Genomic DNA, 17,315 nt, shown 5'->3' on the forward strand with positions numbered 1-17,315 from the left:
TCCCTGTGCATTATAGCCAGCAGAGAGTTTTTAATGTTTTGATAAAAATTTGTGAAGGGAAGAGAATAATTGTAATTCTTTCTATTGATTATTGTGATCACACTGCATGATTTCAGTTTGCACAGTCTATTTTCATATGCAAAGGGAGGACTGCCTTTATTTAACTCATATAAACAAATATCTTTATATTTTCCTTTATACTTATGTGTTGTATTTTTTGTCCTGGTTGAATGAGCATTGCCAGTAAGCCTAAAAACTAAGGAACAGTTTGTACTCCTTTATCTCCCGCGCGCACGCGTGTGTGGGTGAGTGTGTGCGCGCTCATGGCTACAGTCCATGGGGGCACAAAAAGTCGGACACGACTGAGTGATTCACTCACTTTCACTTTAAGATAGAGATAGACAACACAAGTAATAGCAGTAAGACAAGTTGTAATCATCTCTTAAAGGAGATACAAACAAGATGCTACTTTGAGCTAGGAATATGTAGAGGATAATTCTTCATTGAGAAGATGGCGTTTAAGCTGAATCTTGGGAAATGCATTGGTATTTGGCAGTCAAAAATAGAGACAAAGGGCATTCTGAAGAGAAGGAAAAATACAGTGTACTTTACAGAGTTATAAGTTTTCCTGTTGTAGTTCATAAAAACTTGGGGTCTACACTTCATGAATACTCAAATCCTATCTTGATTTTTTTCTCCAAAACTCGTAAAAACGTTTTGGTTTGATGCTTAAACTCATAAGTTGTATTATGGCTCTGGACTTAATAATTTAGGTCATTTTGTTTATTCTGATTTTAATGACTCTGAGGACAGTGGACTATTTCTAAGTCTTAATGCAGTCAACAGATAGTAAATATATAAGCCAAAAAGGCTGATATTTCTGTAAATTTTCTGTGTACAGAGTGAATTTGAGTAAATGGAGTTTTCAGAGCATATAATCTTTTAAAACATTTCTGTAATATTTCTCTAGATTGCTTTCCTCCCATTTTTCTTACTCAGTGAATGAATTATGTTTACTTAAAAGCAATAATAATTTTTTTCCCCCATAGGTTTTCTGTGAAGACCCTGATTGATCGGTCCTGCTTTGAGACAATTGATGATTCTTCTCCTGAATTTAACAACTTTGCAGCCATTTTGGAACAGATTCTAAGTCACCGACTGAAAGGTAATAGCGCTAATGTATTACTTATTCTTCCAACAGTTCTGTTATTAACAAGCTTGAGATTTTAGAAATTATACGGTTTAGTGTGATTTAGACTGCAGCATCTTGAGAAACAAAAAACTGATTTTAGAACACCTAATCTTTTGGCTATGTCCCTGGTAAAGAATCTATTCTTGAATTTATACCCATTTCCAGGATGCATTAAAAATGTTGAATATTAATTGCCACATACAAGAAGCAGATGCACTTTCTATATGTAATTAAAATAAAAGCTTAAATTAAAAGGTAACTCATCTTCAAAGATTACTAGTTGGTATTTTAATCAGTTTACAGAGGAGCACCAGGCGTTGTTTGCTTAATCTTTTCTTTATTAAATTTCAAAATCTTTGGAAACTTTTTAGCAGTAAGTAGATTAAAAAAGAGCTATGTAAAAGAGATGCTGGACTTAAACATTGGTAAATGTATTTATGTCAGAAACATAAATCTCTTAAAATTTAAAAGAAAAAATGAAAACTGTGTTCCTTCAGACATATGATACTTTTAAATTAAAAATATACATCTGTATAATATAGCTGATAACATCAAGAAATAGTATGTAGTATATAAATTTTAGTAGTAATAAATGATAACTCTATCACATTAATTCAGTTGCCTACTTTCTCTAAAGGAAATTTGATCATTAGATGGTTTCACTTAAGTTTTTATTATCTTTATGATCTTAATGGTATAGTAATTTCAAATAAGTAATGTTTTGGTGATATAATTTATGAGCATCTCAAATTTAATCTGAAAGTTAATTCTGTTTTTTGCTTTTTAGTGCTGAAAGCATCAATTTTTACTATAATTGTTTAAATCAGTTGAGCAGTCCTGTAGGCTTATGATAAATGGTTGAATTTAATTACATGTTAAATGGGGTAACAAAATCTGAATTCATTCAGCCCTTTGCATCTTAAAATGGGATCTGTAAAAATCACTGGTGCTTTTCTGTTAAAGTTCATTGTTCTGTATATTTAAAGGTTTATTTATTTTTCTTAGTTTTGCTATTTGCTATTTTCTAAATTTTCCATGTTACCCTTTATGAGAAAATAAGTTTTTATGAAAGCAAAGTGTCTGAAAATATTTTGAAATATTTTCATAGTTACTATATTGTGTTATCATTTTTAAAACTTTATATGTAAATTTACAAATAATATTTAAAACATGTGAAATGCAGTGATGTTTGAGGTATCTTAATGTTCCACAAAGGTTTTATCATAAGACCTCAATTCCCTTGATTTGGTATACCATTTAGCATTTAATTTGTTCACAAAATACATAAACTACAAAGAAAACAAACCATGTTGATCTAGCCATGCTGAGTGATGGGGTAGACTCACTGCTATATAAGTGGCACATCTCTCTGCCATTTTCTGAATCATTTCTCAGCAAAATACACATTGTAGACCTTTAGACTGACTTCTTCACCATAAATGTTATTTCTGTAGAAGCCAGTGGACTGCTGTGTTGAGAATACAATCTCTAGTTATTTTATGGATAAGAATTCCACTAGAGTGACAGTAAGAATGATGATTCTGAAATCTGTGAATTTTTTAAGCTTACCAGATTAATAATTTAAAACATGCTTTTAAAAAAGTTCCTGTAGATCAACTATGGTGGTCTCTGTTGTTAGTATGGATATGAATCATGAAATGATCTGTAACTTTCATGATGAGGTAGTTTATTAAAGATTCAGGTGTCTAGAAAGTTTCATATAGTATTGCCCATTTTTTGCTATTCTAATATGTAGCAAACTGCCTTTAGTTTTGCAAAAGTTATATAATTATTTTGATAATATAGTGTGTTCACTTATAATTTAGTTAATGTAACAACTAATTTTTTCTATTCTTTCCTTGATAGAAGAAGTTTAAAATGTATAATTTCCTGGGTTTACAAGGCTTACTTTTCTGGAGCTACTTTTAATTTTTTTAATAAAAAGGCATTTAGTTCATCAGTTTTTTTCAGAGGAAAAACAAAAACTCACCCCAGGCCCACTATAGGCTGTACTGACACAGGTAGCAAAGGGAGCATCATTCATTCTAACAGCCCATTATAAACAAAAGAACAAGACTTTTAAAATCACATATATTAATGTCGTCTGCAGTAATGCTGTAATGAGATGATGATCTTACTTTTCTGGAATATAGCTGTGAGCTAAGAATTGATCACAGAATGGAAAGTTCAAAGGAGCCTTAGTTCATGTCTTCACTTCAGTCATTTTTTAACTTTTGCTCTAAAGCATAATCCTTTTCTCCAGCTCACTTCCACCTCCCTTAATAAAAGTCACTGCAGATGCTGGATATGTAAGTGGAAGGTCTTGTTGAAGCTGGGTGGGAATATCAGGCATTTTTCCAGCTCAGCAGCAATCACACCCCACCTCCACAGTACCACTTCAGGCAGCACCATTAATCATAGCTTAAAAATCACTAGTCTGTCTCCTACTGAAGCAATCCACCAAGCGATATTTCCAGCTGGTGGACATACGGTCTTCATTTGAATACTTCTGATATCGGGGAACAAAGGATAGTACAGCAGCCTTATTCATTATTTTTTGGGCAGTTCAGATTGTTAGAAAATTCTGATGTATAATATAAGAAGTCAGCTTAGGTGACCGTGCTCTGCTGCCTCTTTTTAAAATTGCGAGCCTAATACATATTAAAAGTCGCTATTACGTAATCCTTTTTCCTTAGTTCCCCTTTTCTTTCTTCAGGTGAAGTATCTCTAGTTCTTTCAGTCTTCTGGAACCACTATAGTCTCATTCTTCGGGTTTATCAGTGGTTTACTGGACCTTAAAATCTGGTACTCAGAGCTGAGTAAAGTGCTTCAGATAGGCTAACTTCTGTGTTGGCTGGAGTTTGAGATTACAGTGACTTTCTGATTCCCACATCACACTTTTGTTTGTGTTTAAGTAAAGGCCAAGTAAAATCCCAAAGCTTCTAAAAGCTAAACTGTTGCTTGTCTTATGTTTTAGATTCTCTAAATCAGTTGCTAGAAATCAAGTTTGATAGGGACAAATGAAGTATTATTTTCCTAATCATTCTCATTTATTTTTAAAAAATATTTATTTATTTGGCTGTACCAGGTCTTAGCTGCCATATGAAAGTATGAAAGTGTTAGTTGCTTAGTCATGTCCGACTCTTTGTGACCCGCCAGGCTCCTCTGTCCACGGGATTCTCCAGGCAAGAATATTGGAGTGGGTTGCCATGCCGTCCTCTAGGGGATCTTCCCCACCCAGGGATCGAACCCAGGTCTCTGGCATTGCAGGCGGATTCTTTACTGTCTGAGCCATCAGGGGAGCCATTTGCCTTTTGCGAGATCTTTCAGTTGTGGCATGTGGGATTTTAGTTGTGGCATGCAAACTCTGAGTTGCAGCATGTGATATCTAGTTCCTTGACCAGGGGTGGACCCTGGCTTCCCTGCATTGGGAGTCTTAGCCCGTGGGCCCACCAGGAAAGTGCCCTTCATCATTCATTCTAGAGATAGATGAAGTGGCTATAAAAATAAAATTTTGGAGGATTTCTACTTTCAGGAAGATAAAGTGGACATACTTTCCCCTACTTCTCCCATTAAATTCTAGACCTATAAAACACACAAGACTCAGAAAGGTAGGGAGAAGAAGGCTAGGGCCTTTGGTTCCTTAAGAATGGCATAGTGGCAGGTCTCTTGGATTCTCTGCTTGCTTTATATCCAACACTGAGTACTGGATAAGCCAGTAGCCTGCGGGCATCAACAGGAGGATGCCCATACACACACAGTCTGACAAAGATCTGCTGTCTCTAGCTAAAAGACCAGGAATAGAAGGAATAGAACACCCTGGCAAGATAGGAGACTCTTTAGACACAGTGTACTCCATTTTAGCCAAATACTACAGAAAAACTGGCATTACCCCAACCCAGACCTGAAGAGGCTGAGTGGAGAACTTAGAATTCCATCCTCATGAGAACAGAGTATCTCAGCAGCACCACAGTGTGGTATCAGAGAAGACCAAGCAGAGAGCTGGCACTTCTTCCCTCCTCACTGGTTGTGAGCCTTGTCTTCTCACCTGTTCCCATACTGTGTTCATAGAGAGCCTGGATTTTGATCCCTTGTGTTGTGAAGTCACTTAGTCGTGTCCGACTCTTTGTGACCCCATGGACTGTAGCCCACCAGGCTCCTCCATCCATGGAATTTTCTAGGCAAGAGTATTGGAGTGGGTTGCCATGGATTTTGATCCCTACCCAGCAGCAATGAGGTGTATTAGAGAGTTATGTCTTTGGACCATCACCCAGCAGTGATGAGGCTGCTCCCAGTGCATTGTCAGCCAGCCTATACTCCCACCTCCACCCCAGCGTAATGAGGACTCCTCCCTGAAATGTCAGTGAAGGCCCCCAGGAAGCTTGAACCTCTCCCTCTACATGTCAGTAATGAAGTGTGGTGCCTTCCACCCCGTGACCTTCCCCTGCTGGAGCAGTGTCACAGAAAGCCAGTTAAAACAGAAGGTTTAAATAAGATCCATAGTCTCATAACACAGTATGAACATATCCAGGTTTCATTCAAAGATGGCTTTTCATACCAAGAACCAGGAAGATGTGTAACAAAAGGCAATAGATGTCAACACTGAGATGATAAAAGGTGTTAGAATTACTGATACAGATCACAAATCAGTCATGACAAAAATGCTTCACTGAAGCAATTACAAACATTTTTGAAACAAGTGAAAAAATAGAAAAACACTGCAAAGAAATAGAAGATAAAAAGAAGAAACAAGTTGAAATTTTGATACAGAAAAGTACAAAACCAAAATGAAAAGTTCTATGGTTAGGCTCAGTAGGAAAGTGAAGGGGGAAGAGGAAAGACTCAGTGAACTGGAAGACAAAGCAATCGAAACTTCCTAATTAAATGACAGAGACTCAAAATAATCTAAAATTAGAAAGAAGATACTTAAACAAAAAGCCTCATGGATCTGTGGGATCATAACAAAAGGTCTAAAATTCTTGCCATCAGAGTCCTTGAAGGAGAGAAAGAGGACAAGACTGAAAATGTACTCAAAGAAATAATGACTGAAAATTTCTGAAATTTGGCAAAAGATGTAAACATAGACTCAAGAAAGTTTCCTTTTATTTTGTACTTTTCTGTTTGTTTCCTCTGCTTTTGATTTCTCTTTTTCCTATTTCCTGTGAATTGTTTCAAAACTTTTTAGAATTCCATCTTTATTAATCGATAGTGTTTTTGAGTGTATCTCTTTGTGTGTGTGTGTGTATATATAGTAGTGATTGCTCTAGGTATTATATATACGTAACTTGTCACGGTCTGTTGGTATCATCATTTTCCAATCTGAAACTTAAAAACTTTACCTTTCTTCATGAGCATTACTCTCCTCTATTTATAAATTATTTTAGCTGTTTCTTGTACATATATTTAGAACCACATTAGACAGTGTTACAATGTTTCTTTCCACCATCAAATTTAATTGAGAAAATTTGAGAGGAGAAAGCAAGTCTGTTTTTCAGGTTACAGAGGGACTTAACTGCTGTGTCATTTCTTGAGTTCCAAGGTCCCTAGTCGGTCCTTTTTTAAAATTCTCCACCTTCAGAATCTTCTTTGCTTTGTTTTATACATAATGTCAGGGTTTAGGGTTGTATTTAGCAGGGGAGAGCATCTACTTTATGTTTCTGGAACCAGTAGTCTTTAATTTTTTAATGTGAATAATTGCATCAGTAGTTTTTCTAATGTTTATTCATCCATATATCCTTGGGAACAATCTAATTTGGACCTCATGTATTATTTTAATATACTTTGTAAGATTTAGGATTTTTCTTTTTTTCCTTTTTGGCTCTGCTGATTCTCAGTTGCTGTGTGGGCTTTTCTCTAGTTGTGGCAAGCAGGGGCTATTGTTTAGTTGCGGTGCGTGGGCTTCTCATTGCAGTGGCTTCTCGTGGGCTCCAGGGTGCAGGCTTCAGTAGTTGTGGCACGTGGGCTCAGTACTCGTGGCTCCTGGCCTCGGGAGCACACGCTCAGTAGTTGTGGTACACAGGCTTAGTTGCTCTGCGGCATGTGGAATCTTCGCACACCAGGGATCGAACCTGTGTCTCCTGCACTGGCAGGCAGATTCTTTACCACTGAGCCACCAGGGCAGCCCTAGTGGTAAGCTTTGATTCTGAGTTTATGAGCAAAATTTATCATTTTTCTGTTTGATACTTGGTACTTTTTTTGTTATCAAGATTATATATACCTCATTAAATACATGAAGGTGTTTTATCTTTTATTATCCTTGTAAGAATTTTGCATAATCTTGAAATAATCTATTAGGGAGAATTTGCCAGTAGAAACTCTGGGTCGAGTGGGGCAGGGACAAGACAGTGTGGATACACAAATGCAGTTTAATGGCTAATTTACTTGCTTAATGCTTATCAGTCTAGTTAGGTTGTTGATTTCTATATTCTTTTCTACAGTTGTCAGTTTCCTCTATATCCTCTTAATTATTTAACGTCTAGTTAGTTGCCATTTTTCCTTTCATTGTGACGCACTTAAAATAGATGAATTCAACTGAATGGTTTAAAAAAAGTCAAAGCTCACCGAAGAGATCTAAAGATAAGTCACATGTTCATCCTTATGGCATTGTTAAAAGCTAAGATTCTTTTTTTCAAAAAAACCTTCTCCCTGTCTTCATCGTTTACCAGCCATCTACCTCCTCTGAAGGATATGGTATACAGTTGTTCCTAGATATCCTTGGAGGATTGGTTCTGAGGACCTCCTGGATACCAAAATCAGCAGATGCCCAAGTCCCTCATATAAAATGGCATAGTATTTACATATAACCTACACACACCCTCCCGTGTAGTTTGAATCTTCCGTAGATTACTTATGATGCCTAATACAGTGTAAATGCTATGCAGATAGTTGTCAGTTCTGTTCAATCGCTCAGTCGTGTCCGACTCTGCGACCCCATGAATTGCAGCATGCCAGGCCTCCCTGTCCAATTCCCATAGTTCACTCAAACTCATGTCCATCGAGTCTGTGATGCCATCTTGCCATCTCATCCTCTGTCGTCCCCTTCTCCTCCTGCCCCCAATCACTCCCAGCATCAGAGTCTTTTCCAATGAGTCAGCTCTTCGCATGAGGTGGCCAAAGTATTGGAGTTTCAGCTTTAGCATCATTCCTTCCAAAGAAATCCCAGGGCTGATCTCCTTCAGAACGGACTGGTTGGATCTCCTTGCAGTCCAAGGGACTCTCAAGAGTCTTCTCCAGCACCACAGTTCAAAGCATAAATCCTTCGGCGCTCAGCCTTCTTCACAGTCCAACTCTCACATCCATACATGACCACAGGAAAATCCATAGCCTTGACTAGACGGACCTTTGTCGGCAAAGCAATGTCTCTGCTTTTGAATATGCTATCTAGGTTGGTCATAACTTCCCTTCCAAGGAGTAAGCGTCTTTTAATTTCATGGCTGCAGTCACCATCTGCAGTGATTTTGGAGCCCAGAAAAATAAAGTCTGACACTGTTTCCACTGTTTCCCCATGTATTTCCCATGAAGTGAAGGGACCGGATGCCATGATCTTCGTTTTCTGAATGTTGAGCTTTAAGCCAACTTTTTCACTCTCCACTTTCACTTTCATCAAGATAGTTGTCAGCACCTGGTAAATTCAAATTTTGCTTTTTGGAAATTTCTGGAATTAAATTTTTTTTTTTCCCATCCACGGTTTGTTGAATCCATGGATACAGAGCACCACCTGCATTTAATTCAGATTGCTTTTAAAGAATAAACAAAAGCTCTGTTAGTGACTACCTGGTATTATTTCTACACAGATGTCCCCTTTTATACCACTAATATTGATTATTAGTTTTTTTCTCTTTTTTTTCATGAGCACTATTGCCAGAGATTTGTTAATTTTATGTCTTTCAAATAGACTAATAAAACAAATAACTTTGTTTTTGCCTATGTTGATTTTTAACCTTCTCTCCAAATGCTGCTTGGGCTACATTTAGAAGTTTGGATATGTTTTCTTTTCACTAATATTCATTTTCAGGTAATTTTTACTTTTTATTATTTCTTCTTTAGCATCTGTGTTATTTGGAAGTTTATTTTTAATGTTTCTGAAAATAGCTTTTACATTTTCACTTTTATTTCTATGTTACTTGACTTCTGATTAGAGAATTTGGTCTGGATGGCAGATATTTTTGAAATTTATAAGATTTGCTTAATGGCTTAGTGTATGATTAGTTTCCATAAATGTTGTATTATTAGATTCAATAAATGTTCTGTATTGAGAAGAATTTGTATTTTCCAGTTCTTGATTATGTTTTTCAAATACTAGTCACATTTTTGTCAGTTTGATCTATTAATAACAAGTTTTAAAGTATTATCCTGATGAATTTATTAAGTTATTCTTATAGATATGTCTATTTTTGCTTTCTGTATTTTGAGTCTATGTTGATGCATTCAGTTTTAGGGTTTTTATAGAGTCTCTTATTTTCTGTGTTTGCCATGTTTAAAAGTGTATTTATTATATTTTATCTAGTATTTCTACTTTTGTGTTCGGAGGAGAGAAGATTTTCCTTAATTCCTGCTTTCCATTCCAAGGACAAAGTTTTGCTGTCTCTAGAGAGAGTTCCAAACTTTTCTCTTCTCTTCTTCTTTGAAAGTTATCGTTACCCTTTGTTGTTGATTTGAGTGAGCAGTTAAGCTTAATGGTCAAAGTGTGTGATGTGATGTAAACAAGTCTGGCACCAGTAGGAAGTATTCATTAGTTCCTCTTAGATAGTTTCTATTGTCATGTAATTAAAAAATACTCAGATCTCTGGAAGAGTCAAAAATGGCAAGACTTCCTCTGTTGGCAGGGATCAAGAAAAAACTTCTGAAAGAGATTTCATTTGAGACGTCTAGGTCAAGATGCAGGCATTTGAATATAAGGAATAAATCATAGGTAGCATGGAGAGAGGAAATGAGTTATGTCCAGGAAATACTGAGGAGTTTCTTTGGCTTTGCCCAGATAAATTCTGTATGTAGAAGGGCAAAATAAGGGTAGAAAGATAAGTTGGGATTACTTTTTGAACCACTTTGAATTACCTGAAGTTTACAAAGTTGGACAAAATAGTGTAAGAAGTTATTCAAAGTGTTTCAGAAGAATATATCAGAATCAAAACATTAATCTGGAAACAATATCTAGACACTTTGAGAGTTAGGAGAGCTTAGCGGTAGGGAGTCAGAAATGTTTGTTAAGATAAGTCTGGTTGAAAGGTAATGAGAGTCTGAACTGGATGGCAAAGGGAATTGAAATGAAAACACAGAGGTACTGTGCAAGCAGAATCTATAGGACTGGAGAATTCACTGGTGGTCCAGGGCTTAGGACATCGTGCTTTCACTGCCACTGTCCTGGGTTTGATCTGTGGTTGGGGAACTAAGATCCCACAAGCCGTGTGTCATGGTAGGGGAAAAAGGGATATATATATATATATATATATATATATATATATAGAACTTGAGCGTTGCTTATGTGTAGTAATGAGACTGGAGAGTTGAAAAGATGGTTTTCAATTAAAGATGAATAAGAAACAGTGGTGCCAGTACTCTGTAATGACCTATATGGGAAAAGAATCTAAAAGAGTGTGGCTCTGTGTATAACTGATTAACTTTGCTGGACAAACAGAAACTAACACAACATTGTAAATCAACTATATGCCAATAAAACTTCTTAAAAATGAAAAATACTCAGGGGTGTGTGTGTGTGTATATATATATCTGGATATTATATCACACATAATAATATATAATCACTGTTATTTAATAAATTCATATTTAGGTAATACAGTATATCATATATTATGTATATATTTTTAAGTTTAGATCTCCCTTTTTCCAAGTTTCCCCTTTTTTTACACATAAATTCACCCATTTGCATCCTGTAGCCCTGGTTTTTAAATACATTTTTGGTCCTGTAGATACAAAGTTTATTTTCTCCTTGGCAGTGAAGTCTGTTCTTGGTTATTACTCATTGAAACTATTAACAGCATTATTTCATTCTTTGACCGAGTAATATTTCATTGTATATGTACCACATCTGCTTTATCCATTCGTCTGTCAGTGGATATTAGGTTGCTTCCATGTCTTGGCCATTGTAAATAGTGCTGCAGTGAACATTGGGGTGCATATATCTTTTGGAAGTATGGTTTTCTCCAGATTTGTGGGAAAAAGTGCAATTGCTGGATCATATGGTAGTTCTATATTTCATTCTTTTAAGGAACCTCCATAGTGTTCTCCAGTTGACCAGTTGTACCAGTTTATGTTCCTGCCAACAGTGCAGGAGGGTTCCTTTTTCTCCACATCCTCTCCAGCATTATTATTTGTATACTTTTTGTTGTTGGCCATTCTGACTGGTATGAGGTTATCATTGTAGTTTTGATTTGCATTTCTCTAATAATTAGTGATGTTGAGGATCTTTTCCTGTGCTTTTGGCCATCTATATGTCCTCTTTGGAGAAATGTCTGTTTAGATCTTCCTCCTATTTTTTGGTTGAGTTGTTTATTTTTTTATATTGAGCTGCATGAGCTGTTTGTGTATTTTGGAGATTAATCCATTGTTGGTCTCTTTGTTTGCAAATATTTTCTCCCATTTTGTGAAAATGGTTTCATTTTGTTTACACTTTCTTTTTTGTGCAAAAACTTTTAAGTTTAAATGGGTCCCATTTGTTAATTTTTGTTTTTATTACTTTAGGAGGTGGATCCAAAAAGATATTGTTCCAGTTTATGTTATAGTGTGTTCTGCCTGTTTTCCTCTAAGAGATTTATAGTGTCTGGATCTTATATTTAGGTATTTGACCCATTTTGAGTTTATTTTTATGTATGATGTTAAAGAATGTTCTAGTTTTATTCTTTTACATGCTGTCCAGTTTTCCCAGCACCACTTATTATAGACTGTCTTTTCTCCATGATTTTATTCTTGACTTGTTTGTCTTATTAGCTGGCCATGGTGCATAGGTTTATCTCTCCACTTTCTGTTGTGTTCCATTAATCTATCTATCTGCTTTTGTGCCAGTCCCATACTGTTTTGATGACCAAATACTTTGTAGTATACTTTGTAGTATAGTCTGAAGTCAGGGAGCCTGATTCCTCCAGCTCTGTTTTTCTTTCTCAAGATTGTTTTGGCTATTGAGGGTCTTTTGTATTTCCATACAAATTGAAAACTTTTTTTTGTTCTAGTTCTATGAAAAAATACCACTGGTAATTTGATATGAATTGCATTGAATGTCTAGATTGCTTTGGGTAGCATAATTATTTTGACAGTATTTTCATTCTTCCAATCCAAGGACATGGTATATCTTCTGTCTGCTTGTCATCTTTGATTTCTTTCATTAGTGTTTCATAGTTTTATGACTACAGGTCTTTTGCCTCCTTACATAGGTTTATTCCTAGGTATTTTATTCTTTCAGATGGGACAGTAAATGGGATTGTTTCCTTATTTTTCTTTCTGCTGTTTCATTGTTAGTATATAGGAATGCAAGAGATTTCTTTACTAATTTTGTGCCCTGTGACTTTACCAAATTCATTGATGAGCTCTAGTAGTTTGGTGGTATCTTTAGGGTTTTCTGTGTATATACTAGCATATCATCTACAGACAGTGACAGTTTTACTTCTTCTTTCCCAATTTTGATTCCTTTTATTTCATTTTCTTCCTTGATTGCCATGGCTAGGATATCCAAAATTATGTTGAATAAATGTGGTGAGAGTAAACATCCCTTGTCTTGTTCCTGATCTTTGAGGAAATGCTTTTATTTTTTCACCATTGAGAATGTTGTTAGCTGTGGGTTTGTTGTATATGACCTTTGTTTGTTGAGGTAGATTCCCTCTGTACTCACTCTCTAGAGAGTTTTTTGTGTTTTTTTTTTTTTAACATAAATGGGTGTTGAATTTTGCTAAAAGTTTTTTCTGCATCTATTGAGATGATCATATGGTTTTTATTCTTCAGTTTGCTAATGGGGTGTATCACATTGATTGATTTTCATATACTGAAGAATCCTTATTTCCCTAGGATAAATCCCACTTGACCATGGTGTGTGATCCTTTTAATGTATTGTTGGATTTGGTTTGCTAGTACTTCGTTGAGGGTTTTTGCATCTATGTTCATTAGTGATAATTGGCCTATAATTTTCTTTTTTTGTGGTATCTTTGTCTGGTTTTGATATCAGGGTGATGATGACCTCTTAAAATGAGCTTAAGAATGTTCTTTCCTCAGCAGTTTTTGGGAGGAGTTTCAGAAGGATATTGCTATTGTTGCTTTCTTTTGATTTCCATTTGTATGGAATACCTTTTTCTGTCCCCTCACTTTCAGTCTGGATGTGTTCCTAGATCTCTAGTGGGTCTCTTGTAGATAGCATAATATGGATCTGTTTTTGTATCCATTCAGGCAGTCTGTATCTTTTGGTTGGAGCATTTAATCCATTTACATTTAAAGTAATGTTCCTATTGCCATTTTCTTAATTATTTTGGATTTGATTTTGGAGATCTTTTTTCTCTTCCTCTTTTTCTTGGCTTCTCTTCTGATTAAATCCCATGGACAGAGGATCCTGGTGGGCTACAGTCCACAGGGTCACAAGAGTTGAACATGACTTAGCAACTAAACCACCACCACTTGTAAATTATGTATTGCTTTTCCCTTGTTCCCTGTATTTAATTTTTTCAGTTTGATTAATATGTGTCTTGGCGTGTTCCTCCTTGCCTTTATCCTGTATGGGACTCTCTGTACTTTCCCAAATTTGAGGCAGTGTTTCCTTTCTCATGTTAGGCAATTTTTCAGCTATAATCTCTAAAAATATTTTTCTCGGGCCCTCTCTCTCTCTTCTCTTTCAGGGACCCCTATAATGTAAATGTTGGTGTGTTTAATGTCCCAGATATCTCAAAGGTTAGGTTTTACATTGTAATCCTTAATCAGTGACTATAAAAATAGTAAGAGATCTAGAAAAAAACCTAATAGCTAAATTAAAATGGAATACTGAAAATATTCAAATTACCCAAAAGAAGGCAGGGGGGGAAAAAAGGCTAAGAGAAATACAGTCAACTGGTAGAACTAACTCCAATTGTATTATTAATTGCATTAAATGTAAATGACCTAGACATACCAATTAAAAGAGATCCTTTGGGGAAAAAACTCAACATATAAAATTTTAAAAAACTTTACTATAGTAATACAGATAGTTTAAAAGTAAAAGATATAATAAGATATTCCATGCAGAAACTAATTGAAGGAGAGTTGGAGTGACTGTATTAATATCAGATAATGTGAATTCCAGAACAATGAAAATTGATGTGATTGAATGTGGACATTTACATAATAAAAAGAGAGTCTATTTGTTCAGAAGACATAAAAAATCCTAAGATACGTACAGTTAACATAGCTTCAAAAAGCAAAAGCTGATGGACTGACCAGAGAATTAAAGATAGAAAAATCTACAAGTAGGGACTTCCCTGCTTGTACAGTGGTTAAGACTCCATACTACCATTGCAGGGGGCATGGGTTTGATCCCTAGTCAGGAAAGTAAGGTCTCACATGCCTCACAATGTGGCCAAAAAAAAAAAAAGAGAGAGAAATCTACAGTTGTACTTATCAACTACAGTGTGCCTGTGTGGATGCTCAATTGTTCATTTGTGTTTGACTCTTTGCGACCCCACGGACTGTCGCCCACCAGGCTCCTCTGTCCGTGGAATTCTCCAGGCAAGAATACTGGGTTGGGTTGCATTTCCTACTCCAGTGGATCTTCCTGGCCCAGGGACTGAAACTTCATCTCTTGAGTCTCCTGCTTTGGCAGGTGGATTCTTTACCAACTGTACCATCTGGAAGCCCCATTAACTACAGCACTCTTATAATAACCAGTAGGTCAGCTAGACAGAATATTAGTAATATAGAAGATCTGAACAGCATAACATAACAGCAATAATATAAAACAGCATAAAATATTACAGCATATAAAGAATAAAAAATAAAATAGCATATAAAAATATTATAACAGCAATAATATAGAAGATCTGAACCAACTGACTTAATTGGCATTTATAAAACACTCCACCCAACAGCAGTAGGTTGTATGTTCTTTTCAAGGACAAATGGAACATTCGAAAAGATCTTATTCTGAGCCATAACACAGACCTTAACAAATTTAAAAGAATTAAAATCATACAAACTATGTTCTCTGACTCTAACAAAATTAAACCAGAAATTAAGAACAGAAGGATCTGAAAAATCACCAACTGTTTGGAATTCTAAAAAAATCATAAGTAATTCGTATTTCAAAGAGGAAGTCTTAGGGAAAATTAGACAGTATTTTGAACTGAATGAAAAATTAAATGCATCATACCATTTATGGAATGAAGTTAAAGCAGTGTTAGAGGGATATTTAAGGCATTAAATAAGGAAGCTTGTATTAGAAAAGAAGAAAGGTTTAAAGCCAATAATTCAAGAGTCCACCTGAAGAAACTAAAAAAACAAGAGAAAATTAAACCCAAAGCAGGTAGAAAGATCAAAATAATAAAGATAAAGGCAGAAATTGATGAAATTAAAAACCTAAAAATAATAAATAAAACCAATCACATGAAAGGCTAGTTGTTTTAAAACATTAATACATTTTAATTTTATTAACTCTTGGTCCAGAGTGAGTAAGAAAAAGAGAAGACATAAACTACCAATATCAGGAGTGAAAGTGGGCATATCATTATAGATCCTACATTCAAAGGATAAGTAAATACTATGAACCATTCTTAACATAAATTTGACAGCATGGATGAAATGGATCAATTTCTTCAAAGACAAATCCTAACAAGACTTAACAGAGAAATAGATAACTTGCCTAGTCCTGCATCTATTAAAGAGATTGAATAAGTAGTTGAAAACCTTCCAACGAATGAAACAAATGCTCTCTTTTATAAGGGCCCTAATCCCATTCATGAGGGCTTATGATGTGATAACCTCCCCTAAGCTCCACTTTCAAACACCATCACACTGGGGATTAGGTTTCAATGTTGAAGAGACACAGACATTCAGTGTGTAGCCGGGATCTACAGAAGTCTACAGCAGGGTTTCTTAGCCTTAGGATTAGTGAGATTTTGGACCTGATAATTTCTCTAAAACTCAATATTGTTAAGATGTCAGTTCTCTCTACATTGACTATAGATCCAGTGTCCTCTCAAAATGTTAGCAGGCTTATTTGGTAGATATTAAACTGACTCTGTAAATGACTAGATTAGGTAACTAGAATAAGCAAAACAATTTCACAAGGGAAGAATAAAGTTGGATGCTCAAATCTCTGATTTTGAAAACTTTGAGGAAATAGTTATTAAAGGGTGTGTTATTGGTAAATTACAATTTCAATTAAATATTAAAGTAAAATAAATATTAGGACTCCCCTGTAGCTCAAACGCTAAAGAAGCTGCCTGCAATGCAGGAGACCTGGATTCAATCCCTGGATCGAGAAGATCCTCTGGAGAAGGGAATGGCAATCCATTCCTGTATTGTTGCTTGGAGAATCTCATAGACAGAGAAGCCTGGAGGGCTACAGTTCATGGGGTGGCAAAGAGTTGGACAAGACTGAGCGACTAACACTTACTTACACTTATTAGTAAAAGCTTTTATATATACATAAATACATAAGTTGCTAAGTCGTGTCCAACTCTTTGCGATTCCATGAACTGGCTCCTCTGTGTATCGGATTTCCCAAGGCAAGAATTCTGGAGTGGGTTGCTATTCCCTTCTCAGGGGATCTTCCCAACCCAGCTATTGAACCTGGGTCTCTGGCTTGGTAGACAGATTGTTTACCACTGAGCCGCCTGGGAAGTAGAATGGAGTAGAGTCCAGAAATAGAGGCACACAGATATGGTTGATTGTTTTTTTACTAAGATGAAAAGGCATTTCACTGGTAAATTGATCATCTTTTCCAACAAATGGTGCTAGAACAATGGGATTCAGCTCATTTCAGTCACTCAGTTGTCTCTGACTCTTTGCCACCCCATGGACTGCAGCACACCAGGCTTCCCTGTCCATCTCCAACGCCCAGAGCTTGCTCAAACTCACGTCCATTGAGTCAATGATGCCATCTCATTCTCTATCATCCCCTTCTCCCGCCTTCAATCTTTCCCAGTGTCAGAGTCTTTTC

The 17,315-nt window shown here is 35.9% G+C and overlaps 1 protein-coding gene across 4 annotated transcripts in view; it reads left to right on the top strand.

The window, feature by feature from the left end:
• The window catches only part of RUNDC3B (RUN domain containing 3B), a 167,301-nt gene that overhangs the window by 23,419 nt on the left and 126,567 nt on the right, over positions 1-17,315 (top strand). For all 4 annotated transcript variants that reach the window (XM_005205269.5, XM_005205270.5, XM_005205271.5 and 1 more), the window contains 1 exon segment: positions 1,050-1,165. In XM_005205269.5, coding sequence (XP_005205326.1) covers positions 1,050-1,165 — 116 coding nt within the window.

Source organism: Bos taurus, chromosome 4, assembly GCF_002263795.3.
Source record: "Bos taurus isolate L1 Dominette 01449 registration number 42190680 breed Hereford chromosome 4, ARS-UCD2.0, whole genome shotgun sequence".
NCBI lineage: Eukaryota > Metazoa > Chordata > Mammalia > Artiodactyla > Bovidae > Bos > Bos taurus.